Source organism: Metarhizium acridum (assembly GCF_019434415.1).
Source record: "Metarhizium acridum strain ARSEF 324 chromosome Unknown scaffold_234, whole genome shotgun sequence".
Lineage (NCBI taxonomy): Eukaryota > Fungi > Ascomycota > Sordariomycetes > Hypocreales > Clavicipitaceae > Metarhizium > Metarhizium acridum.
In genome coordinates, this window is record NW_027094021.1 from 509,771 (window position 1) to 535,546 (window position 25,776).

General features: G+C 51.6%; 5 protein-coding genes across 5 annotated transcripts; 2 read left to right on the forward strand and 3 right to left on the reverse strand.

Annotated features, from left to right (window-relative positions):
* Positions 1-234: 234 nt before the first annotated feature.
* Positions 235-2,848, reverse strand: J3458_011740 (uncharacterized protein; the record flags this gene model as incomplete). Its single annotated transcript, XM_066119970.1, has 1 exon — positions 235-2,848. The coding sequence occupies exon 1, from the start codon at positions 1,534-1,536 to the stop codon at positions 235-237; it is 1,302 nt and encodes a 433-aa protein (XP_065975088.1). The 5' UTR covers positions 1,537-2,848.
* A 10,401-nt stretch (positions 2,849-13,249) lies between these two features.
* J3458_011741 (uncharacterized protein) lies at positions 13,250-13,561 on the forward strand (the record flags this gene model as incomplete). Its single annotated transcript, XM_066119971.1, has 1 exon — positions 13,250-13,561. One exon carries the CDS (start codon positions 13,250-13,252, stop codon positions 13,559-13,561), a length of 312 nt encoding a protein of 103 aa, XP_065975089.1.
* Positions 13,562-14,385: 824 nt separating this feature from the next.
* Positions 14,386-19,167, reverse strand: UFD2 (Ubiquitin conjugation factor E4). Its single transcript, XM_066119972.1, has 5 exons — positions 17,766-19,167; positions 15,993-17,708; positions 15,846-15,938; positions 15,422-15,787; positions 14,386-15,358 (listed from the first exon to the last, which is right to left on the reverse strand). Exons 2-5 carry the CDS (start codon positions 16,874-16,876, stop codon positions 14,458-14,460), a joined length of 2,244 nt encoding a protein of 747 aa, XP_065975090.1. The 5' UTR covers positions 16,877-17,708; positions 17,766-19,167; the 3' UTR covers positions 14,386-14,457.
* A 209-nt stretch (positions 19,168-19,376) lies between these two features.
* On the reverse strand, positions 19,377-21,044 carry J3458_011743 (uncharacterized protein; the record flags this gene model as incomplete). The annotated part of the gene is made up of 1 exon (XM_007813913.1): positions 19,377-21,044. One exon carries the CDS (start codon positions 21,042-21,044, stop codon positions 19,377-19,379), a length of 1,668 nt encoding a protein of 555 aa, XP_007812104.1.
* A 1,149-nt stretch (positions 21,045-22,193) lies between these two features.
* J3458_011744 (uncharacterized protein) lies at positions 22,194-25,460 on the forward strand. The gene is made up of 2 exons (XM_066119973.1): positions 22,194-22,800; positions 22,860-25,460. The coding sequence occupies exons 1-2, from the start codon at positions 22,709-22,711 to the stop codon at positions 24,883-24,885; spliced, it is 2,118 nt and encodes a 705-aa protein (XP_065975091.1). The 5' UTR covers positions 22,194-22,708; the 3' UTR covers positions 24,886-25,460.
* Positions 25,461-25,776: the final 316 nt, after the last annotated feature.

Sequence of the window (25,776 nt, forward strand, 5' to 3'; positions counted from 1 at the left end):
GGAGGAAACGTGCTGAGACACTTTTTGAAGTGGTTGTCGAACGTGGTCAACTGAGGCGCAGAGAGAAACGGCTGATCCAACGCCTTTACCAACGCTGTGTATGACCGCACTACATGAATCACCGCCAGTAGCGAATGCGTCAAGGGCTCCGCTCCATTGGGTATACGCGTGCCGCCTTCACGGAGGTATTGATCGTCCACGGCTGCTGGTAACGACACATCGCAGTCAGCATCGTCAATGAGAAACGGGTGGCCCATCTCGGTCGCCAGTGGTTCTATCCAAGATGTAGATGGCCCACCATGTTCTGCGCCGCATCTCTGTGTCGATGGCTGACCAAGAGCCGCATTCAGAATAAAGCCCCAAGTCCTGCCCAACGCGTACAGCATTTCCGAGCCAGTTCCAAGCAGCAGACTTCAGATTCATCTCATTGAGGCAAATGGTGATAAGCACGAGAGCTCTCGCATTATCCAGGATATGGTTATTATTCCATGGGTCCATCGCCTTGCGAGCAGATTCCAGAAACTCGGCTGGTCGATAAAATGTAGTCGTCGTTGGAGCTTCCGGGCTAAACAAGCTGCCCGTGGCAAGAACAGCAAAGAACATGCTGATCCACGCAGACGTGGCGCGTGGAGGATGGACTCTATATAAGTCGTCCACCGCGGATTGAAAGCTCGGCATGTGAATGATAGGAAACATGGTATGAGCCGAGTTGCAGAATGAGTGCAATAGGCGGTCTGTGACGGTCTTTGGAGGCAACTCTGGCGCAGGGCATTCAGTAATCGATGTAGGATACATACGGTGCGGTGAGGGTGGCTGCCATATGCCCTTGGAGAAGTTTCGCACATGAAGCCTAGCTCTCGTCAGCTCTGGATTTGGTGGGATTCGCTTTCGTAGTTTCGGTTCAGATCCAATGGATGGTAGCAGGGTAGACTGTCGGTCTGCCGCGTCTATATCAATGTCCATGTGACCTTCTCGCTCTTCCAGGAGCCGGCGTAGGGTGGAATTTTCGCGCTTAATTTTCTCGATTTGCTTTTCCAAATCCTGCACCTGCTTGATGGAAGACATCCTCCTGTTGGTCTCCTTGGTGAATTGACACTTGACGTTTCGGCTGGAGCATTCAGAGCAACTGGTGGTCTCTGTTGCGTCACATTTGACTTTTCTTTCACGGCATGCATCGCAGCTGGGGTCCTTTCTTCGCTGTCGATACGCCCTCTTCTGGGCTTGGCCACCAGGTGTTCCAGGCAAGTGTCCATGGTTTGGACCTTGCCCAGCCATAACAGCTTCTGCAGATGGAAGGGATTCCCGACTCATGACCGGGCCGTAAGGGAATCCCTGGTTGACCGGCGGGAGAGGAGTCATGCCAAGTGGCTGCGGGCTTGAAGCTGCGTTGCTGGGCCTCGAGCTAGCACCAAGGAGTCCCCCCAAATACCTTGACGGAGGTCTCGGTGAAGTAGCGGAGGAAACTGAAGAGGAGTCATATGACCTTGTGGATGGGTTGGGAGATCGAGCATATGGGTTGTGCGACGGCTCTGCCATGACGATATGGTATGAGCTCGACGGCACCGGTTGTGCCAGTGTTCCCCGTTTGCTCCGGCTTGTTGAATAGGTGCTTCCTGTCAGACCGTCGGGCTAAATGCTAGGTAAATTTTAAAAAATAATTAAAAAAAAAATCGAAGAACACACACTATGTTATTTGCCGTGTCTTCAAGAGGGCAGAGTGCAGCGAGTTACTCAAATCGGTAATCTGGAGCCCAAGAGTTTTGTGGTGAGAAACGCAAAAGGATTGAGTGGCTAGTCAGAGCTCGGAACAATCAAGATGCGACAAGATGGAAATCTCGCTTCGCTAGTTAAAAATTCTGTTCAAGTTCGGTCGCAGTGGTTGGCCCAGGCTACCCGTCTGATGAGAAAACCGGCAAAATGAAAGCGGTGCAAAGCGGTGCAAAGCGGCGCAGGTCGAGTTCCGTCTATCCGGTTGCGCTGCAGTTTTTGTGCGACTTGTCGACAGCGACCTCCGACGAGATGCGCCAAGGAGCGACACAGCTGTGATTCTAGCCCGAGTGCTCGCCAGCAGCCAAGGCTGGTGGTGAGCGGCAGATACGATGCAAGGAAACGTCTTCGACGAGCAAAGAGGCCGGCCTGGAAATCGCTGCTACGCAAATTGTGGGCAAGGCGATAGGCAACACTTTGTTGTTGTTATTGTTGTTGTGATGTGCGTGTGCGTGTGTGTGTGTGCGTGTGTGTGTGCGTTACTTGTGCGTCCGGTGTGTGCGTGGTGAGACTTTGCTCAGAGATCAGAGATGGCATCTGCGTTCTGCAACTATGCAACCCAGCTTGGAGCCGGCGGGCCGTGAGAGGTACCTGGGACCGTCTCAGGAAGAGTCGATGTCCTTGCTTCTTTCGCTTCTTCCTCGTTCGGCAAGGAGCCCGCAAAGAACTCGCAGGCGCAGGCGACCAGAGGCGAGAATTCGCAACCTCGGAGTCTGGAAAGCCCTACTTCTGGTACGGAGTAACTAATGGTGAGCAAGGACCAGGCTGAGTCGCAGACCAAGAAGCAAGCGAAGGCTCTTCAAGTTCCCACGGTCCAGGCTGGGAAGGGGCAAGTAAGGACTCGAGGCCTGCGCTTGCGCGGACGAAGTTGTTTAGTATTTCTTGGAGCAACGACTCGGTATGTCCTACTAAGTCCGTCCCAGTCCACGCACCCCAACTACCTCGTACCTAAGCACCCAAGGTAGGCAAGTGCTCGGGAGACTGGAGGAGACGGAGAGCACGGAGAGCACGGAGCACGATGGGAATGTAGTACTCCGTACCAGCAGGATGCCATGCCCAGGGCACTCAGCTTTGGAAAGGCTAGTACCGAGTGCGTAGGCGCGAAGGCACGTAGGGCACCAGGTTGCCAGGATAATGCCGCTCGCCCGTGACTTCCTGGGGCTCTACGCCATTAAACAAAACTCGGGGAATATTATCTGCGCACGCATGTGCACATGAAGAACCATTGGCCATGTCGAGGGTCCGTCGAAGGTTTGTCGGGGTCATCCTCGCCCGGGTCCAACCCTGCTGGCTTCTGGGTCTCTCTTCCTCTGTCCAAGTGCCCAATGACTCTACCGAGAACTGAACTGTGTGCTTGTAGAGAGATATCAGCCAAAGCCACTAACGTGTTTCGCCCCAGCCAGGACTGGGGTGTCCTTGGGCATGTCACTCACTGCCTCGCTCAAATGCCATCCATCGCCCTGGCAGCCAAACTGCTACAGCGCCCATCTTAACCTTGTCCAGTATTCGGGAGAGCGCCCAGAGACCCTCTTGGCCTCCGAATGCCCCCGTCTGCTACGAGTCCCATGCCCGGCGATTTGCAGTGTCGAGCAGACTCGTCTGTCTGTTCTTGCGCTTTTTCTTGACTTGTTCTCGTGCTTGTTCCGGTTCTCATCTCCCATCCGTACCGTAGTGTGGTGTGTCTCCCGAGCAGCAACTTAACCTAGTCTGTATGTGGCGTGAAAGGGTGGTCGAGGCGCGATCGATTGCCAACGCCTCACAATCCACCCAGAAGTGGCACCGCTGCCTCTCGCAATATCTTGTGGGTGGCCTGTGGATGTTGGATGAACGTGGGACCCAGCTGGTGCATCCCCTTCACATCTCTGTGCGAGTAAGGACGAGATATCGTGCCGCAAATCCTCACCCATGAATCAAATCCATCGCGACTTAGCTCCGGAGGGGGTTCCGTGTAGACGTAACAGTAAAGAGACGGTCACCTCATCCAAAAACTCCACCTCTTACAATTACACGGAGCGTTGAACTAGGTACCTAGTAGGTAATCAAGAGGCACGGCTCCTACAAATACAACCCGATTTGACAATGCTGCCTCGATCTTCCTGACATTTTTTCTGATGGTTTCAATTCGTCACCTTCCTGTGTCGTTCTGTCTTGTAACATGTCAACCTTTGGATTTTGCAATCCGTCTCGCCCACCATGCCTAACCTGGCCGCCAGGACCAACAAGATCCCCGAGCGCCGAGTCTAGCAAGCATCCAAGGACCAAGAGGCTAACTCGGCTAGACCGCGGGCTGTCCTGCCGAAGGACCTGGCGCCCTCGCCCGGGCATGCCAAGCTTTCCTGGGCATGGGGCTCTGGCTGGGGTCAGAAACACCATACTATTTGGCCTGATGTCTGCTTGAACATGGCGCACACCATGCAGGCATGTTGTAGTGTCCTCAGAGACGTGCTGAGGGGTGGCTCGCAAGACCACCCCTCAAGGACCACAAGCCTCATGATATCACCAATAGACCAGGTTGGCTCACACTGGACCTCGTCATACTAGTTTCTCTCCGCAGCAAACGTCCTCGCTGACATGGACGTCAATGACCTACTGTATGTATACAGGGCCAGCGCGCTGCTAAGATATCCTGGCTGATTCCGCCTAGGGAGTCCCTGCCGCTTCATCCTCCGAAGTTGCGCACGTACAGTCTGTGGCAGAATGAGAAGTATGCACTAATATACTGTAGTATGCCATAATATAGAGCGTGATAGCCGGGTGCCTCTAGCTAAATACTTTTTGCCTCACACTGTACATTCTCCAGCGGCGTGGGTTTTTGGGAGACGCTGGACTACCTGGGTGTAGCAGAGTCCTGTTTCTGACGCTAGGTCCATGTCAAAATCCCAAGAGGTACTCCACAGACCGAACTTGTCGTGGTGACGGCCCGTCATGGCATTCCTGTTCTCGTGTTAGGACGATGAAACCAAGGTCGCCAAAACTTCACTGTAAGTCGTCCGCACAATTGTCACGACAAGTCTCAACCAAAACTCCACCGGGCTGTCAGGCGGCGTAGACAGCCCTAATATCACCCAGGCAATTATTATCCGTGACCTGTGAGCCCAGCCGCATATACATACGTACCTAGGTAATTAGCAGGAATCGCCAACAGTGGTGTCAGCAAGCCATTGTCTTGGCCAACGAGGGCGGCCTACGCCACAATCCGACCATGCTTTCCTTTTTGTTCACCTTTCTCTGGGTGTGAAGTGTGTCAAAAGTGTCCGGGTTTTAAACGCAGACGCGCGGCGCATCTCGCTGCTCGGCCTTCGTCACACGTCGGCTTCTATTTTTGCAAGATTTGCGGCCTCCCAGGAGCATGGCGTTTCGGCCCCGGTCTAGGAAGATGCACTTGGCCTAGTTGAGCAGACGTTCTGGGGTCTGCCAAGGCGAACTTTCTAGGTTGCAATAGAACTCTTGAATCCTGCAAGCAACCACTCCAGACGATTATTGCTGGGCATGGAAAGTAACAGTCGTACTCCGTACTGAGCATAGTAATGCCAAGAATGGTAGCGTATGGGCGACAGTGTGGTGGCGAGATGCCGCATCTCGCTTTTGCATGCGCCAATGACACGGCAGTATCCGTGACCCAAGAGGGGGGTAGAGAGGTGACGAGGCCATTTCCCAAGTCTATCAGCGGTGGAGATTTCGGTTTGGAGCCGAGTGAGCCGCCGGAACACGGCCCCTGACCCAAGGATCTCGATGGCCACTCAGTGTTAACATCTGGGGGGTTCGTTCGGTCATGCGGCCATATAGTGATTCCTGGTGAGCCAGTGGTTTTCCGCGAGTGACAACCCAGTTAATGCACGTTCAGTAGTACTCCGAATCTGGGCCAAAGCCGGGCTTGCACCTCTAGGCATGAAAGCCTACGCTTGCCGTTATGTCGTGGTTTATGATGACACCCCTCTGTTCACTCTGCGATTTCCGGCCTACTACTGACCTAAGCGACATACATCCGAAGCTGGAATGATTGGGGCAGCTGCTACATCGATAGATAGAGTTGCCGAGTTCGTCTCTCCGTCCAGCAAGGTATCCTGAAAGATTGTTGTCCTCGGAGTTGGGGTTCGCGTGTGTGTGTACATATGTATATGCCCTGTCTCGGCTCAAAAAGGCGCCGGGAAACGGGATACTACGTGGGCTTCATTCTGACAAGGCAGACTAGGCTACGAAAGTATATTGAAGCCGTAATGTACTGTTATCGTATTGACGGATATCGCCAAGCATTACTGTGTGTCTTCTGCTTCAGCGGCTGTGGCGAACCGGAGTCCTACTCGAGTCGAACCGAGGGCTTTCCTGTAAGATATGGATAAAAATTGTTGCAATCTCGACGGTCGGCACATGCTCCGGACCACTTTACTGGCTGCCGGATACCAATCGCATTGCCACGTCAGGCTTGACGCATCATTCTGGGACCGTTGTTGATGTGATGTGGAACTGGCCACAGTTAGCAACAATGAAACAACAAATGAAATGGCATAAACAGGCCTGCTGGAGCCGGTACCGCGGTACAGGGCATGTACTCATATGGCGGGCGGTAGCTATGACCCGACACAGCATATTGCACTCGGTGGACAGACCAGCAAGAGCATGCTTCACAAGGCTTGCTCGGGTCTCTGTTGTAGATTCAAGAGGATGGCCGTGTGTAACATATCTACTCTCTTCCGACAGTGCACAGACTCGGCTACCGGCAAGTGGACAAGCATGGCCAGACTCTGGGGCCTGCGCTCTTAAAGGTCAACTGGTAGTTGCGACTGTGAATTTGCAACCTACCTAGGTACCTTGTAGGTACCTACCTACTGGGTGAGTACTACTCAGGCCACGCCGTGATGCCATGACCGCAACTTCTCTTGGCATTCAGACCTGGGCTCCAGGACAGGGAAGGTACATGAGTACTTCTTGTCATAGCTCTTTCCCTCCTGACTCTTCAAGCACTAGGAGTCAAGGAGTGCAGGGTACGGAGCACGTGTTGCTGGTTGCAACACTTGGGGGCCGGCCAGGATGCAAGAATAAAGTATTTCGGGGTGACTGTCAAGTTTCAACCACCAACAGCCAAGCAGCGCGACTTGAGGGCACCATGCTCTTGGCATAAAAGCCATTCCAACAACATTACCATACTTCTGTGCGGAGAACCAGACTACCACTCCCTACAGACCAGCCGAGGATACACCGTCATGCAAGAATGACCAACCCTTGACGCTGTGAACCATGAAAGGCTTCTGGCCTCGGCCGATTTCTACCATAGTTCCTCATTTTCAACGACAAATACCGTTGCCTTTTAACTGACTACTGGATGCGACGGACCCGATTATGCGAAACTTCATGTATAACTAGGGTGTACGCCGATCGTACATGCTCAAGCACTTCAAGCTCCCTGTAGTATCGTCATTTCTCGCTATCTGCGGCAGCAGATATCCGCATTCCTTCTATCATTTCGGCCTACAGTCCCTACATTGCTTAAATGCCCACGGAGATGGGCGATCAATTGCCAGACAGCCGAGCGCCTTGCTCCCTGAATTCGGGCCCGTAAGGCTCCAGCTTTCAGCTTTCGCAAATCCCAATGTCGAATTCGGTCTGATATTCGCAAGCCAGTCATGCTTGAATAATGCGGTAATTTCTTAACATTGACGCGATAAACAACTCACTCTCAAGTACGGCACATCTCCACATTGCCACTTATTACGAACCCTCACCTCCTCACTCAGCGGGTCTGATTAATGGCTGCAGGTCATTGCTCCCAACAATGGGCTACGGGGTACTAAACTAACAATACATACATACGCAATTTACCCGGATATTATTAGCATTTGTCGGCACGCTGTCAATGCGAACCAATCCTTTCTCGGTGGGCTCCGCTATCCAGCCAGGTGCGGGAGACCCCATGGCAATGATGAGCCGAAACCTAGTCGTGGACAGCGGATGGAGTACGGAATACGGAGTACGGAGTCTAGGATTGTACGTGGTGTGCCACGTCCAAGGTTTCCCACCAGCCTGCCGGGAAACCTTTGGCAAGGGCGGCCACATTTCTCCGCCACTGAAGCCACAGTCGGTTAAATCATCCGGGGCTAACGTCAGGACAACTGCACTCAGCGACAAATATGATATGTGAGGACCGACGCAGCCAGAGCAAGGGTAGCACGGAACTGGATGCGCCGTGAACAGTCTAATCAAGTCGTCACAAATTGGGATGACCCATGAAAACATTTGAAAAAGCAAACAAATTATAAGGCTTGATCATTTCTGCGATCCACTCCGAACTAACCGGACTTCGCCCATGTTCGAAAATGGACATTGGGTTGAGCGCCCTCGGATGCGAATGATATGGCAAATTTGAGGGACCAGTCATTGAATGGCATACTCCGTGCTGGACCTGGGGACGACCAAAAATACAACTGACTTTGTATGATCAAACGTGATACGGAGCACTCCAATCTCTACCATGAAGTCCAAATAACTTCCGGCAACGTGGTCCGAGATCCGTCAACACCTAGATTCATGACCACGACACCCGTGATACGGAAACAGTCCACTGTGGCCGTTGCGACGAGATAATATGGCGGAGATGCCTGCTAAGTGGGCCAAGCTTTCTGCAGACTTTGCCTATCAATGCAGTAAGGATGCCATTTCATGTCCCCAGCAGCTGGGTGTCCACTGGGACAATTCCAAGTACCTAGACAGGGCCGATCTGCTGTGGAAAGCCGAGTCAGAACAGGAAAGTCTCTCCGCTCTAGACCAACCAGAACCAAGCTAATGAATATCGTCAACTGGAGGCCCTTGTATCAACCAAATGGAATTTCGCGCATCGTTTGTTTAGATTGTTCCGAAATTGACGAGGACTATATACCTCGCCTCCTCTCCGCCTCTGGCCATTACAATAAGAGGTACTACTAGACCGAACCTATTTTTACCTCTCAGGAAGTGCAATAGTACGGCATGACGCTTTGCGCAAATGCCCGTGAATTAATCTAATTTTCTAGTTAGCATCAGTCTGAAAGTCCACGCAAACCTGTCTTCAGCCTACTTGATCTGCTGCTTGTCAACATCTCCGAATACTTTAGTATAACAGAGAATTATGTGTTACGCATACAGGCGACAACTTGATAAGTGTACACGCTTTTGCGGAATGAAGCGAGTTCTACCTGTGGTGTCTCGCTGCAAAAACTACGGCGCACTCGGAGTTATGTTACATCGGAACGATTAGTATCAATTTACGTATGGAGTACGACGCTGGAAAAGCTACGGAGGAAATACTCGGGGTATGCGCCAGATGCTTGACCAAAGTAAGACCCACGCGCCTTGGTCAGCTCTTGTTTATAAATCTGCTCCAGGGCTTTAACCTCCGCCACGTTGACCACCTGGCCAAGTGGCCTGTGCAGTGTTGACATCCCAGGCAACTTGGCACGAAGCCGAAACACCAGCGTAGCGGCTGAAGTGGGCATAGGCGGGCGCGACTCCGTCCCGGGCGCCGCCTCTGAGATGACACTTTGAAGTGTTTCCGAAATTCCTAGGTGCTTCTATACTGGGCAGCGACCATATCTAACGTAAGCTTTAGACATCCGCTCACGCGCGAGCAAAACTTGTTCCCACTCACGTTAGGACAAAGGTTCTGTCCTCAACCCCAATCCAAGATAGTCTTGGTATCAGCAGGTATACAATCTATGGTCATGATAATACCCGACCACGCGGTCGCGTTGAGTCTGGTGACTCCAAAGGGGGTCGAATACGTATGGCCCCCACTGTAGTACTCAAAGCACATCAGCCAAGATATTGAGAGGCCTAGTCTTGTAGGTCAAGTGGCGCAACATCACATATTGCTTGCACTGGTCATGTCAGGAGATCATGTTGGTGATAATGGAGGACGCCAATGCATAATGCTTCTTATCAGGAGGCATATGCGAGTGCTTTAGAGTATCCCAGGTGGAGAGAACACTGGCTCAGGGAGGATACTTACCCGGTTTCACAATGCATTGGTATACTCTCGATAGTCCGATTGGAGCTCAACGCAAAATCACTGCTGGTCTGGTTTTTGTCCAAGTATTTGGTAGCCATGGCCACTAGGTATGTGTCCCTCGTATAGTTTACGATAAGCTGGTCTGCACGTATTTTTGAACGCAACTGATCGACACTTGTAGTAATAGCCCCAGCCCAGAGACGCGCACGGTAACATATCACGCAGCACGACGTGGTTGCTAGCACATTCCCGGGGAGCCCTCTCTGTCCGAGCGCATGCATTTGAGTTGCTAGTAGTTTTATTTTAATTTTTCTGTCCATCAGATTATCTCGGCAGATGTCTAGCGTAAGAAGGCCGTTCCCATTCACGAGTTCTTTGCTACCTTATCCGTCCGCAAACAGTGGAGAGCTATCGAGAGAAGCTGGGTTAATCAAATAGGCTGTTGAGAGCGTATGAGCAACAATGCTGATCGACTATTACACCACTTACTCACAGAGAGTTTATGCTTCATAATCGGTCCCGCAACTGATTGCTCCCCAGATCCACCACATGCAGTCTGAGCTAGCCAAACGCCAATATAAACGCGGACGTCATGCGGTGTTCCACGGAGAGATGTTGTCAGTAGTCATTCTGCAAGTGGAAATCCCGGAGTGGTGATGGGCATTGAAATTGGCCAGTGAGCACCCCCCCCCCGGCAACCTTGCATCACTCAACAAAGCCTGTTTGGGCTGTTGTGGTACGCGCTTGGCTGATGGACCCGGACCTCTCTCAACTTACATGGACAACTCCATGGATATAATCGAGTGCTTAACTGAAGCGAAGCTTAAGCTGCTGTCTCTTTCACGTCCACTTTGGCCGCCCGCATATCGAGTCTTCTCTCTGCTCACAACACATGGACAATAGGTCGGCTCATTTCACACTATACCAGTACCGGGTAATTTTTCCCGAAAGCCAATCTCAGGGCCGTTTTTGCGCTAACAGCATTGGACACACAGACTGATGATCACGTTGGTTGTCAGCCAACCTAGTCCCCGGGTTGCGCCGTTTGCGCCGTTTGCGCCGTCCGTCGGATACAAAGCTACCCACAGATATACTAGATTGGTGGCTTGAGTACAGCCATCCACAGCGGGTGCGAAAGCCAGCCAGCAGAGCTAAATGGTGGCGCCATGGCAGGGCATTGGTTGATAATAACCAGCCTTCCGGAGTCTTGGGTGAAGGGTCCTGAGACGAGTGTGCCGGCGGGATGGGGGCTATGATGGCGGCACCTACGATATGGGAATGGCTCATGTTCAAAGCTGCGTGAGCTTCCCGAGCCTGTTGGAAGATGCCAATAGCAAATCACAAAACAGACACTGACACCCCGCCTCCCCATAGTCTTGGGTACTGGCACTCGGGACTCCGTACACATGAATGCGGTGCCAGTTTGCTGTGTGAAGCGCTTGGTGCTGCCGACTCAGCTGGTTACAGCATCCTTGCAGCTGCTTCAGTTGCCCTATTCTCGTGCTTGCTGCCACGGGGTTGGATACGGATGAGTTGTGAGCCGAAGCCGATATGCGGCAAAGCCACGGCCCAAAATATATCTGTGAGTTTACGGAGTACGACAGTATCAGCGTGGACCTGGCTTTGGCATGACCAACTACCAGAGGCATTGTCATACCGGCTTTGTCGAGCCCATATAAATCTCCGCCCAGCGGACATGTGTCCATTCTCTGAAATTCTACAACACTTGATGAGACTTCTCTCATCTCCTCCTCTCCGTCGTTGTGGCGGCGGCGGCGGCGGCGGTGACGAAAGTTCTGTAGTACTATTAGTATTTCTCCTCCCCACCCCGCACCAGCAGAAAGTAACCATGGCCGGGGATTGTCCTCGTGCCTTGTGGGAGTGGCAGCAAGCGGGTGTTTCCGAGAGCCTCGTTGTGCAGCTTCGGTGACGTTGACGTTGGAATAAGGCCGGGAGGCTCTGTCCTGGGCTCTAGACGGCGAGTGGCCGTTGCCAACACCTCCCCAAAGGGGGGGAAGCACCCTTGTTACGAAGCGGGATATGTTTACCGTCTGGGACAAAAGCTGTTCTCGGATGGTTGACAAGCTCGTACTTGCACAAATCAGACTCGGGTGTTGGTTGTGCTTCAGTCATATTACCCGCTGGACCAGTGGGAGAGAGAGATGCGTAACCGTCCATCGACAGCTTGAGGCAACTTGTGACATCTTCTGGTGGCCACGCGTTCAGCCAACGGGCCGGGCGGTTTCGACACGGCGGGGGCGAAGCGATTAGCACACAAGGGGCAATTGGATGGACAGGACGGACTAGTTGACCTTGCGGTCTTGGGGTTCGACGTGGCTTGCCGCCGAGACTATCATCAAGCCAGGGAGGGCGCCAAAATAGACACGGATGGTTGCTTGGCATTTGAGCTTGTGTTCAGTTGGGCCGTGAGCTTGAGCTTCGGACCCCCAAATTCCACAAGCATGCCATCGGAAGGAAGTCATTCAGCATCACACCCTCCGCCTCTCCTGGGAATCGACAAATGTTGAACCGAGTTGAGTTCCCGAGGCCCATGCTACCCTTGCGAATGAGCAGCATTCGGCCATAATGGAACCCTACCCCCCAAAACACCCCATCTCGCTCGGTCTGCAATTCCGCAAGGATGGTGACACACTCCTGCATGCTTCTTGGACATACATACTCCGTATTCCGGAGTACTATGCCTGTCATGTCGGCCAACGTAAGCCACGAAACTCCTCGTTCCGGTTGCAATGCCCTTCCTTCCCCGCCACACTCACTCAGTTGGGCCGCGCGCTAATTGCCACACCAGGCGGGGCTTCAAGATGAAGAGAAGGTTTACGAGCAGACCAAATTGTTTGAAGAGAGACGGTGATGACGCTCAACGTTTATGGGGGAGCTTTGAATAGCCTGGCTCAATGGCCAAGGAAACGAACAACCCACTTTGCTGACTGGGAAGCCCTGGCAATCCGGGGTAAACGCTCTTCTTCTGAATTATACGCTGGAAGATTGTCTCTTTCAAAGGCGGCGGCGTCTTCTGCCTTTATATTGTACAACACGAAGTAGCTTACATACTTCCCAGTTCTGCCACGCCCCCTTTGCACGGGCAAGCATCTTTTTCAATTCTCGAACAGCCTGGGATTTTTCTTCAGACCCATCATCTTTGCCCATGGAAACATCCGGCCTCCATCGGCTACACTGACAGGCGCCAGGTGGCGGACAACAGCGTAGCGATGACAAGATGGCTTGCCATGGCTTGCATGACGGCCAGCCCGCCTCCTCTACTATGGCGAATGTGGGCAAAGCGGACGGGAAAGTTGATGAGCGTCGTAGGCGCTTGGCCTATGACACCACGGTTTGCTGTTCACGTCAACCGAGGCAACACCGACAGTCTGCTGGTCAATGGGTTTGAACATTCTCGACACGAGGGCCGAAAGTGTGAAACTCTGACATAACTCAGATGTCGAGGCGGTTGCTTGCAAGTGGTCCGCAGGCCGTTGACGATTGATGGTCTCGGGGGGTTCCGAAGTCCGACTGCCGTTACGGCCAGGAGCATCATCATGGGGGACCGACGTGGAACACCATGCGGAGAATGCCGTACAATACGAACACAACCAGGCCTTCAGGAATGGACGTATGATTGGTTCACCCGAGTGCTTTCTGGTATTTGCAACTGCAGCTGATGTATTCCCAGACAGACTTTCTCAATTCTACGCATTCAGTAGCGAACAGAGCCAGCTTATCTGGGGGAAGCGGACTGCGCGGGGCGAAGCCCGAGAGGTCTTGGATGGACCGTCAAGTAGAAAAGTTGTCCAATAGTAATTCAGAGAACAAACGACAAACGATCAGATATGGGTAAAGATTCACCCGTACATTGACGCGCGATGGATAAGGGGCACCTCGTACGGAGTAAATAAATCTAAATCCGAACTTGGCATGATTACAATCCCCAACACGGAGGCGATGCAGATCCGTCATTCTTTCCGCCGAAGCTAAAACCAACCAAAGGAAAAAAAACCGAACAGACTCCGGATACCGGCTAAAAGCAAGCCCATTCAGAAAACGAAACATATGAAGCCGAATTCAAAAGTGCCTGACAACCAGCCCGTCCCGTCACCCAAAAAAAAATAAATAAAATAAAAAATAAAAAATAAAAAAATTAAAAAAAATAATAAAAAATTGCTAGATTGATAAAAACTATGCAAAGGGGGGACCTACCCGGCACAACATGTAGGATAAGCCGTGGAGGCCAGACAGACCAGACGCAACTGACATAGAGATCGGGACATGACATTGATTCATAAAAAAAAAAAAAGAACAGGCAGCCCATCTTGCCGGACCATCACGAAAAGAGAGCATTTAGACTAGCAGCCATCAGGTGTGGCTGCCTCGATCCTCCCATGCTGCCCTGCGCGTCTTTCCACAAGAACATATACAGATGTTGCGCCCCGTGAGCTTTGGCTACCGGCAGGACGGGCTATGCACGCACGCGAGTATTAATATTGTGTAATGCATATCAAACACCTCCTCCGTATGGTCTGAAACAAAAAAAAATCACTTGGAGGTATTCATTCGAGGAACACAACCCACCGCCAAAGGGTCCTTGTTCCACGGCATGAGCAACATCAGACGGGCCAGGATGACCAGAACAATCAAATTACGGGCGTGAATCATACCCCATGTCAACAATAACAATCGTCTAAATAAGTCTATAACTAACCCTCCGTGGTATCCATTTGGTCGCCCTTTAATCCAAGAGCCTGCTCCTTCGCAATCTTCACCCTCTCCTCTCTCCATTTGAAAATGCTCTCCTTCAACTCCGTCTGTGGAATAGCATCATCAATCGTCATAGGCTGCCGTGTAAACGGATCCTTGGCATCGCTCAATAAATGCTGCACAATGGTTGATCTGTCGACAATATGTCGACTGGGCAGGAGCACCGGGTCCTTCATCAAGTCACCCATGATGGGATCCTCAAACTCTGCTGGGATATCGCCCAGGTCGAGTTCAGCCTGGTCCAATTCGTGTTTCGCCACTTCGAATTTTGCCTTTACCTTTTCCCATTGTGCCAGATCGGCGGGAGCCTTTGCGTTTTTGGACGACAAGATGCGAGTCACACGGTCGAGGACCTCGGGTTTATAGGATCGACCGTCCGCAGCGACAGCGTCCACGAATACTGGTGAGTAGCCCAGGTGGAGATAAATGTCGACAAAGTCGGAAATGAGCTGGATAGGGCGGAAATGATACTTGTCCTTGTTCGAAACGGACAACTCTGCAGCAGCCTTTTTGCCAGCCAGCGTCTCCAAGTTGTAGTTTAACATGCTTGCTAGGCGGGAAACGATTTCGGGCATAATGAACGACTCGCTCAAGGCCTTGGTAAACAGCTTCATCATCTCTAGCGTTTCGTTCGCCAACTGCATGTACGAGGTGGCTTGTCCACCAAGTGTTTGCAATTCTTCCTCCTTCTTCTGCCGATCTTCGGCTGAAAGAGAAGTGTCTTCCAGCTCTCGCTCTAGGCTTCTGATCTTGGGGAACTTTGTAAAAGCTTCATCCAGGACATATGTAGCGTCATTGAGCAGCATGTTCACAAACTGAACAAAAAAGTCACGGTTGGTCCTAGATAGTTGTTAGTGCGTTCCAACTAGCACATTTGCGTCACTCTTGAATTGATTGACTTACTTGCTTTCCCGTGTCAACTGCTGCTTGTAGACATCATTGCTCCAGACACATTTAATGACCTGGAAGATTTCGTATCGAATGTTGAACTTGTCATAAAAAGCAGTGTTGGCACCGGTAGATTCGCATTCTATATAGAACTTCATCAGGGCATGCAAGAGGTATTCATTGGCAAAAGGCAGCGCCATAAGCTGATCGCCAAAGACTCCCTTCTTCAAGTGCATAAATGGCCACGTTCCGGAATATAGTAGTGAGACCAACGAGGATTTAAGATATGGGTTCTTGATGAATTCAGATGATCGCAGGAAAGTGATGCATAGAGCAATCATTTCGTCGCCAACAGCACTGGGAATAATTTTTGGAAGGAATCTGTGCAAGTATATCAGCAAATGGCCTGGCATATCCGAAGAAATTTGATGAAGCCAACCTGAAGATAAACTTGAAATTGTCTACAATGTTTTGTAGGGTATATTCCGGAAGACAAGCAAATGCCTCTGAGTTTTCAGAAGACAGGGGTAGCCTGATGTCTCATGAGCATGCATGCTGAAAAGTTGAACTATTTCACTCGACGTACCTGATCATTTCAGTCTCTTGACCGGGTTTATAATCCGAGCCAGTGACGAGTCGCAATAGCCATGCAGCAACGTAACGCATGAAGCGAAGTGACGTGCTTTGCATTCGCTCATCAAGCAAAGCGCCCTCAATGGCATGCTTCAGAGCAATCGTCTTCTCCAAAACATTTGTGTGTCGTTTCAAGGTTTCTTCGAATAATCGAAGTTGATGGGGTGAATTGGCGAGCTTAGGACGTTCAGCTTCCATAGCCTTGATATGTTTGTCCAGGTACTTGATTTCACGATCAAGGTTCTTAAGCTGTGAATTTAATGCCTCGCTTCCATAATGGTGGGCGGCGAGGGTCAGGAAGAAGGCTTCCGAGATGAAGTTTGAATCCCCTTCGACCTTCTTGGAGTAATACTCGTCGGCTGTAGCTTGGTCCGCGTTCAATTTAGTCTCATCTTTGATGTCGACTCGGGGCTGTCTCTTGAAGTAGCGCACATCGATCTTATCCACCTTACTAAAGTCGTTATCCATGAAAGGTTCGCAAAATCGGTCCATGATGGTGGTCACATTGAGCATAAAACCGTCCGAGGCAACTTCCCTAGGGTCAACCTGCAGAGCTCTTCTCTTGTGGTTCATATTCACAATGTATGCGAACCAGTTGAGCGTCCTGCTTCTCGTATCCGGACCGGCACGAATAAAAGCATTTGCGATGACGAACAGGTCATCTTGGTGTGCTCTCAGAACAATTCGTAATGATTCTTGGGCGTTGGCAATTCTAACTCTATCGAGAGATCGGGCTCCGGGGAAGTAACTTTTGATTGCCTCAGGTTGAAGGGGGGAAATACGAAAGAAAGGGCCGAGAATGGTATGTCGCTCAATGCCAGCAGCAGATTGTGCCATGTTGAAGGACGGGTGTTGGGCGAGGTTGGCAATAAGCACTGGGAATCGCGTATATGTGAGAAGCGCCTAGATACATACAAAGGGATTGGTTAGCCGAGGCGTCTGTTATTGCTGGTCGTAGAAACAACCAACCTGGACGTGGGGTTTGTACTCGTCCCCAAGAGACAGGGTAGACAGTTGGCTGCTAATTTCGATCATGGCATCATTGAATAGGGCAGGGAATGCCTCATCTTCGTCAAATCGTTTGATAGCTTCTCTAATGAAGTCAAAACAAAGACCAGCATCGTCTTGAATGCCCTTTAGCAAGTAAGGCACAAGCGTATCATGCTGAGGGTTCGGGTCACGACTACACATTGTCAGTCTAAAGCATAATCCATAGTAGCCACTTTCTGTATGTCTTCATGAACGAACCCATAAAGAGCTGGCATTGTCAAAGCGAATAGACAGTTGCTCATGCAAAGCCGCTTGGCCTCGTCAAGAATTTCTTGTCTCGGAGCCGAAACATTCCTGGCAGTACTAGACGCTTTAACCACTCGTTTCCAACACGGCAGCAGATACTCTAGAAGGGGTTTGGTCAGTGGCCAACTGCTACAGGCCTCTATTATGGCCTGATCCAGGTTACCAATGGATAACTTCAGGGAATCGCCAGAATCGTTCAGCTCTTGGTTCAAGCTCGGTAGAAAGATCAGACGCTGGCCCTGGGGGGTTGTCATATGGTGCGGATCAACAGAAACGCGGAAGACTTGTGACAGCACCCGATGTGCATAGTCCTCATCCGTCTCCGGCTTTTGCTGCTGTACTGGCTGTGGAGTTGGTTTATGGGCGGGCGATGCTGAATCGGCGTCGTCAACATCAGGCGCGGGCCGTTTGCGGGCAGGACGGGAACTACCTATGGCGGCGGATTCATCTCCCGCTATCTTGGTGTTCTGTACACCAAGTTGTGCAAAAGGGTTCGGGTTCGACTGTGTTGTTGCGGCCGGGGTGACGTTGATCTTCGGTTTGGGGGTAAGGGCTTCGGAGGTCTGGGGTTTCGGCGTGGATGTCGACGATGATACGGGTTGATTCGAAGGGTTGTCGGTCTTGTCTTCGCTGGGCTTGCGTGCTATATTGCCCAGCATGGCAATACGACGCGCCCGCATCTACATGCACGGTTAGCTAGGATGTCATGTAAACCATCAAGCTAGGGTCGGTGATTCGTCATCTCCAAGCACCGACATCGCAAGCATGGAGTAGGTAGGTGAAGACTTGCGTGGTCTCTGTCTGGGGCATCGTCAGGCCCGCTGGGAGGGGGTCGGTCGTTGGGATCCATGATGGACGACGTCCAATGCTCTCCGTGTGCGAAGGAAAGATGGATGAGGTGTGGGTAAGAGAGTTGCAAGTTGCAAGCAACTCGAGGACTGGGGATCTGAAAGCAGACGGCAAGGCTGACGTCGATGGAGCACCGATGATTATGGAATCCGAAAGAGCCCCGCCCTGGCTGACAGGTTGTCCACTGTAGGTCCGCCCGTGGCCAATATGATTCCGCAAACAAAGAAGGAGCCGTGATTCAGTGTGATGCTTGATGTCGGTGAAGAACCAAGTCTGGTCAATGACGAGGACACATGAGCACCCGGTTGACGGCCCGGGGAGTCCAGACTGGATGTCGCGTGCTGAAGAGTAGCCTGAGGTCTGGTGTTCCAAAACTCGTGCTTCCAGGGCGCTTCCAGGGTTCCTCCAGGGTTGACGCTTCCATGACCAGTGCTCGCCACTAGACACCAGTGACTGCTGCGTCCACCGTCTACAGCGCCGTATGTGCACCTTCGGCTGAGCCGTCAGTTGATGCCAACAACGGGTAAAGCCACCTCCAAATATAAACACTGGACGGGTTCCAGGACGAACTCTGTCGACTTCAACAAGGGATATGAAGATAGAGAGAAAGGGCAGAAAGATGTTAACTGAGTATTAGTGGACGTAACAGAACTTATCCCAAGATGAAAAACTCCGCGCCAGATGTGTCCTCGTTCGCGGACAGCCAAAGTCCGCTCGGAGTTTAACCAACATGCTTTCATTCCTGTCAACTCGGCCACTGCCAATTGTTGGCGAAATCCATTTTCTTCTTCGATCCTATCTACCTTGCGTAGACCTTACCTTAATTTACGCCGACCCCATGACGGCCATTGGCCACCCGCAGGGTTTGATCCAAGGTAAAGACATGCTTCCCGCCATGTCGCTCAGCATCCAGCACAAATTCCTGATATTTCACCGCCACTCTAATTCCTATTTCCCCTCATGGTATTGTTTCTAGCCCACGTATATATTATATATGTATATTTATATGTATTGACTTGTCTGTCTAGCCTCGTTCCCATTTTCACGCCAAATATCAATCACGCTTATGCATGTTCTAATACCCGTACATCATACTCCATTTTATGCTCCCCAACCTGCCAGAGTCGTGCTCAGGGCACCCATTACATCATTATACAGCTCTCCATCGGTGCAGTCACAGTTCCGACACACATCACAAGCGGGGCACATCCATATCAGCACTAGACGACCTCCGTCTCTCTGACAGAATAGGCGGTGCATCGCCAGAGCTGTCACGGCGAATCCCCGCTGTTGGCCCCGTGTTATTCGCGGCTCTGATGCGGCCCTCCTCGCGACTCCGATTCAGCAGCCAGTTCACATGCATGCGGATCATATTGATGTTGTTTCGTAGCTCCGTCACCTCCTCGCGTATGGGCATAACCTGGTTCAGCGTCCACATACTCTGCCTAGCCTCGAGGTGGGTCAAGTTTTGATGGACTTCTTCAAAGCCAGCATCCAGATCCTGCATGGTTCTGTTGTCGCTGTACACGGCGTCGTTGCGGCTTCCCCCCTCGCCGTTTGTCCGTCGATTCGCCAACATGTCGTCAATGCGCTTGGCGGTTTCGTCTTGGCGAAGTTGCATGTCTCGAAGCTGGCTTCCTAGATCGCCGTACGACTGAATAATTTCCCGTTGGTTACGAATAACAACTCCCGATGGCGTGTCCGGATGGAAAGCGCATGTGAATGAATGCCCCCCAATTTCTCCTCGTATTGTCCTGACTGGACACCCCAGGTCTTTGTAGGGACAGCCAACCTCTACCCCGTCGCACTCCACATCGTGATGTGATTTCATCTGTGACCGGCAAACCAGCTGCCAGCAGGATTGGCATCTCGTCTTGGCCTGTGAGCACGAGAGTAGATGCATCTCTTTGTCCGCTTCTTCTACCTGATCTTGGCATAAGGCGCAGCCTACTTTCCTGTGATGGCATTTATCATCCTTGGGCTTGTCCCGTAGCTTCTTATCACACGCAGTATCGGGGCATGTAAATTCCCGGAAGCGGCATTCGGTTGTCGCGTGCTTTTCAACATTTTCACGCCGCAGTTCACTTTCACAGCCTCGCCCTTGGTTGGGGCATTTGACCATCAAGCAATTGAGCTGTGTGCGAACAAGCCTAGCCGCACTGAAACAGTCCACCCACAGCAAGAGCTCGCGGTCAATGGGGCAGGCTGTTCCTGAAGGGCTTGACGCTATACTCCGTCGCAAACACCTGTAGCAGAATGTGTGGTCGCACGGTGTGGTGACGGGGTCGACGAGCGGGTCGTGACATATGGGACACAGCAGATTCGGATCAGGGTCAGAGACATAGGTCAGCGTGTGCATGTCGAAAATGCAGTTGCCACCATACTTGTTGGGTATGTCGAGAGAGGATGGGTGAGGGGGTAACAGAGGGCCAGTCCTGCGGTCGGGACCAGCATTTGAATGTCGTCGCCCGTATGGTTGTGATAACATGGCAGCCGGACGCGATATTGCACGCTGTCGAGGATGACCACGGGCATCTTGGGCAATATAAAAGGCTTCGGGGGATGGTGGTCTGACCAGACTGGTGACAAGATCTGGCGTGGCGGCGGTCCGCCTCAAGTTGCGACGAGCAAAGCGTCTTGCCGCAGCGGGGCTCATCCGAACGCCTTGATCTCCCTCGTCGCTTGATTCTGAAGCGCCATCTCGGGACAAATCGATGCTCGTCGGTATGGTGGTTTCGCGCACAGTTGCTCGCGAGCTGGATTCTGCCGCAGCTTGTTCGGGGGTATGGACGGCCAGAGCCGGCGCCAGCATCGCCTGCATCGCCTGGGGTTCGGGTCCCCCTCCCTGCGCCGTAGACATGCTCTGGCAACTTTGGCAGAGCGTATTAGACAAGTGCAGTTGTTAGCTGCAGACGGAGGAATAAGGCATTGGGTATGCAAATCGCGCACCTTTGGAGAAGATGAGATGGGAATGAAAAGGAGGGAAAATGATGGTTGGGAAATGGTGGAGGGTAGAAGTGAGGAGACGTGACGATTTCTATGTACGGGGTTCAGTGTACATGTGCGTGTGCGTCCTGTCTTGTCCCCAAATTGGCCGGTTGGTCGGATCGGAAACGGACCTTGACGAACCGCCGCCACCCACATTGCATATTGAAGAAGCTGCCTTCATGGCCGATATGGAGGATGTCGCGTCTTTTGCTTTTGAACACGAACGAAGATGGGTTTATTTAACGGCGTATATTTATGTCAGGAGAGTCGTCCTTTTTTTACTATTTTTTCTCCCTTTTTTAAAACTCGGCTGCATTTTTAGAATAGTACGGAGTACTCTCTGGAATTGCGGAGTACATGTTGCCAGATCTCGTGTGATACTACTACGTGAGTGTGTCACCACCCATAGCTTGGTCTATTTGCTTCTCGCAGCCGAGTCTAAGCGAGGTAAGTCAAGAAAGAAGAGGAGACTAAAAAAAAAAAGAAGAAGAAAAGAAAGGAAAAATTGAAAAAGGCAGGGAAAAAAAATTGCTGGTATTAATTGTGCATGAAGCATTTCATTATGCCCAGTGTTGTCATCCTGCCACTTCGAGCATGTGGCTGTCTCCGCACGGGGGAGGGGCTGCAGCGTGCCATGTTGGAATGTAGGACTGGAGGGGCACAGGGGGCACCCCAGATCTGCACCCTCTGTACGGAGTGTAGGTATTGCTACATTGTCTCCGTAGTTCCTTGAGAATTTGCCCTGTCCAGTTGAAGGGTCGCCTGCGTGCATTTCAATTTGTTCCTCAAGTACGGTAATCTGTGATGCAGCATCTGGCTCAGGAAACCTCAGATTGCGACAAGGCTACATACCTTACGTAACGTTGAGCCCATGTTTTGATACCCCGTGATAAAAGGACTGACCACTCATTACAATTGACTTGATTGGCCAAGTCTCCCTTGTACCTTCCCCACGAACTTGCGGCAACATCCAGCTCAGACCGGCACGAGCGCAACTTTCACATGCCAGTCCTGGACAAACGTCAGCAGCCCACCACAGCGCCTTCCTTTGCACTCGTCTGCATCTGTTCGAAAAACTGTCACGAGCCCCTTCACGGGCCAGACTATGCATGCAAAATAACCATAGAATAACCTGCCACCGACTTTTCCTACATTGCATGGTCAACTCGTGTCTCTTTCTGGGGCTGTCCAGATTGTCTTTTCTCCCGAGGAATATATGTTTGATGCATCCCCAGACGTCGCCAGAGAAGGGTTACTCCTGTTCCATTGACACCCTTTGACCCATTGTCTCGGGTCTGAACTCGAGACGCCACCGACGCATTTGTTTCTCTCTCTCGCATTTATGCCTTCGTCTGTTGCGTTTCTCCATTGTACTAATTGAACATTTACATTGCGGTAGCGGTTTATCTGACACCATGAGCTGGGTCGCTACTGGCTGATACAACCAATACTCATGTGCTGCCGTCGACTTTCACATGTCAGAGCCTGAGACGGCAAAACCCTACCCTACACAATCACCTGTATTAACAATCAGCCATGATAGACCACGTATTAGGGCGGCCGTCGTCAAAGTCAAGGCGACTTCAGGTCCTGGCCGTTTTATCTCTATGGTCGCTTTATTTGTATAGGTATATGCGGTAGCGACAACCCATCATGTACACGGCATTCGAGACTAACGTCATCCTAGAGGACACAAACATGGACCGCCCGGGGCCCAGTCACTTTCTAAATTCTTCACCAAGCGCCTTACGGCGTGGCAAATCTCTGCCCTGACAATCATCTATCTCTATGCTGCTCGAAATTTCAGCGCTCTTGTTGGCCTGGCCAGCCCTGAGCCCATGGCCAACATGTACGACACGACTTACTTCCGCGCAACTTGGGTCCTAACCGCTCTGGACGCTGGATTTTGGACGGCGATGAAGATCAAAGTCAAATGGTTAAGAGACCTGGCGAGCATTCTATTCTCTCTATTTTACCTAGTAGCGGCAGAACGAGCGGATGAGAAAGTCCGCAAAGTCCGAGGTATGATCACGGTCGAGCACCTCCGCGTTGCGTGGAACAAAGGCACGACACCTTATTTGAGTGTATTACAACGCCTAATGCGACCCCGATTCACAAGATGGCCTCCAAGGCAGATTCGGATTCCCCGGCCATCGAATAGTGATTACAAGGAACCCATCCTGGCATGGTTGTATTTTGACGGGCCACTAGCGGATTTACTGCTTCACAACAGACTTGTGCTGGATATTCCCGGCGGAGGCTTTGTTGCCATGGATCCTCGATGCAACGATGACAAGCTCCTTGCTTGGGCATCAAAGTCTGGACTGCCTATTCTTAGTCTGGACTATAAAAAGGCCCCAGAATTTCCCTATCCCTATGCCGTCAACGAGGTATTCGATGTGTATGCCGCCATCATCAATACAAAAGGACGTTGCATCGGCCTGTCAGGTCGCGAGACGCCTCGAATTATTATCACGGGTGATAGTGCTGGAGCCAACCTTGCTGTTTCCGCAACTTTGATGATTACCGAGACGAGTGATGGTGAGTTCCGGCGATTTGCTGGCCGAGGAGTACTCCCCGCTCCTGACGGTTTGGTGTGTTTCTATCCAGCCCTGGACATGAATATCGGAAACTGGATGACAGATGAGCAAATGTCATTGATTAGAGACCGTAAGATGCGCAAGACAAATAGAACTATTGCCCGACGCAAAAGCATGCAATACAACCAGCTGGTGGGAACACCACATCACTCAGATGACGAAGACGAAATCACTCCCCCCGAATCAGTTTCTATTCCGCTCAGAAGTCCTCACGATTGCCAGCCTCAATTCTCCCACACTGGGCCCCAATCCTTCACCTCAAATAAGGAGAGGAACGGACCCAAAAGGATGGACAATATGTCTCACCACTCGCAGCCGATGCAAACTCGTCTCGCAACATCCTCAATGATTTCCTACTTTAACGACCGAGTCCTCACTCCGGAAATGATGCGAGCCATGATTATCCTCTACATCGGACCCCATAATCGACCTGACTTCTCGCAGGATTATCTCTTAAGTCCGGTCCTCGCGCCTGAAAACCTTCTCGCCAGGTTCCCCAAAACATACTTCATGACGGGCGAACGTGATCCTCTCGTCGATGACACCGTCATCTTCGCAGGCCGTCTCCGTCGCGCCAAAGGGGCCGTAGCAAGGGAACAAGGCCGGCCCTTTGACGACACTGAAGCAGCTGAAGTTGCCCTCATCCCCGGAGTGTCCCACGGATTCATGCAATTCCCAGGAATTTATCCTCCTGCCTGGAAACACTTTGATCGGTGCGTTCTCTGGTTCGAACAGCTCTTCCTCGAAGCAGAGCACCATCGCACCAAGAACCAACACCCTACTCATCTCTCCCCGCGCACAGAAAGGATGGCATACCACAGTCAGCAACGACAACATCACCAACACCACTTGGCAGAGTCTAGTGGGGAGGAAGATAAGCCATTGGAGATTAGCATGACCAAGCTGAATAGGGGACGGAGCTCAAATGCTTCTGGGGCAGAGAAGGTGGAAATGGTATCAAAGGAGAAGGGAAATGGCGATGCGAATAAACCTAGGAAGAGGATTTTGAGTAAGAACAAGAGTCTCATCAAGCTAGGCAGTGCAGATGACTTGTTGGATAGAAGGATGGAGGGGTTGGCAGGCGGGCTGACAGGGACAGGGGAGGACAATTAATTGTACGTGCAGAATGCTCGACTGACTGTGTGGGTGTTGGTAGATGGTGTTTGGAAGCAATTTGTGGGAAATATACTAGATCGTCAACCACGGAATAGCAAGTGACAAAGCTCTTGGTATCAAGTACCTACATAGGTAGTTGCCAGGTTGCGAGGTTGTCAGCTATAAGAGTCTGCTATAAGTGTGTCGCTCTTGCCCAATTGCATGTTAGACGACTGCCGACGACTTCCAGGTTTTCTGGACCGTCAAACCTGGGGGGGAGGCTTCGGATGTAACATCCTTCCATCTACACTCTCCATCGACCCCATACGCGACCTCACTTGAGCCATGTTGGTGCCTAAATGCCAACCAAGCATCAATACTCTGTGCACTTTTGTCTTGGCAAAAAATGTGCCTCACGGAAATGACATGTAAGCTTCTAAGCCATGTCACCCTTGGTTCTCACAACCATTTAACCTCCTATGCATTGGTTCCGGCCAGTAGCACAGTGTTTCCTCGAATCAGCCCCCAAGTACCACGACAAAAAGCGGACTACTGGTGGATTGATTCGAGCACACTTGCCGTCCAAACATCTGAATCAAAGCGTTTAGACAAAGAGAAAAATCGGGACATTGTGCCGACCCAGGTGCTCGGTTTCCAAAAGCTGGTCCGCACCACTCCGTCGTCCCATGGACCCTGGTGGCACCCCTCGGCAAGGGCGGCTGTGATCTGGCGCGACTTGAGTGGGGAGAGGAAGCAAGTGTTGGCTGGGAGTTGTGTTAGTGAAGTATCGGGGCTCTGGGTAGTATCACCTTTATGCGGGTTGTTGCCTCAAGGCGCTCTGGCAAGCCGCTAACTGGCCTGGCCCCATCGTGCTTTGCCGACCTCGAGCCTCGTTCCAGGCCCATATTT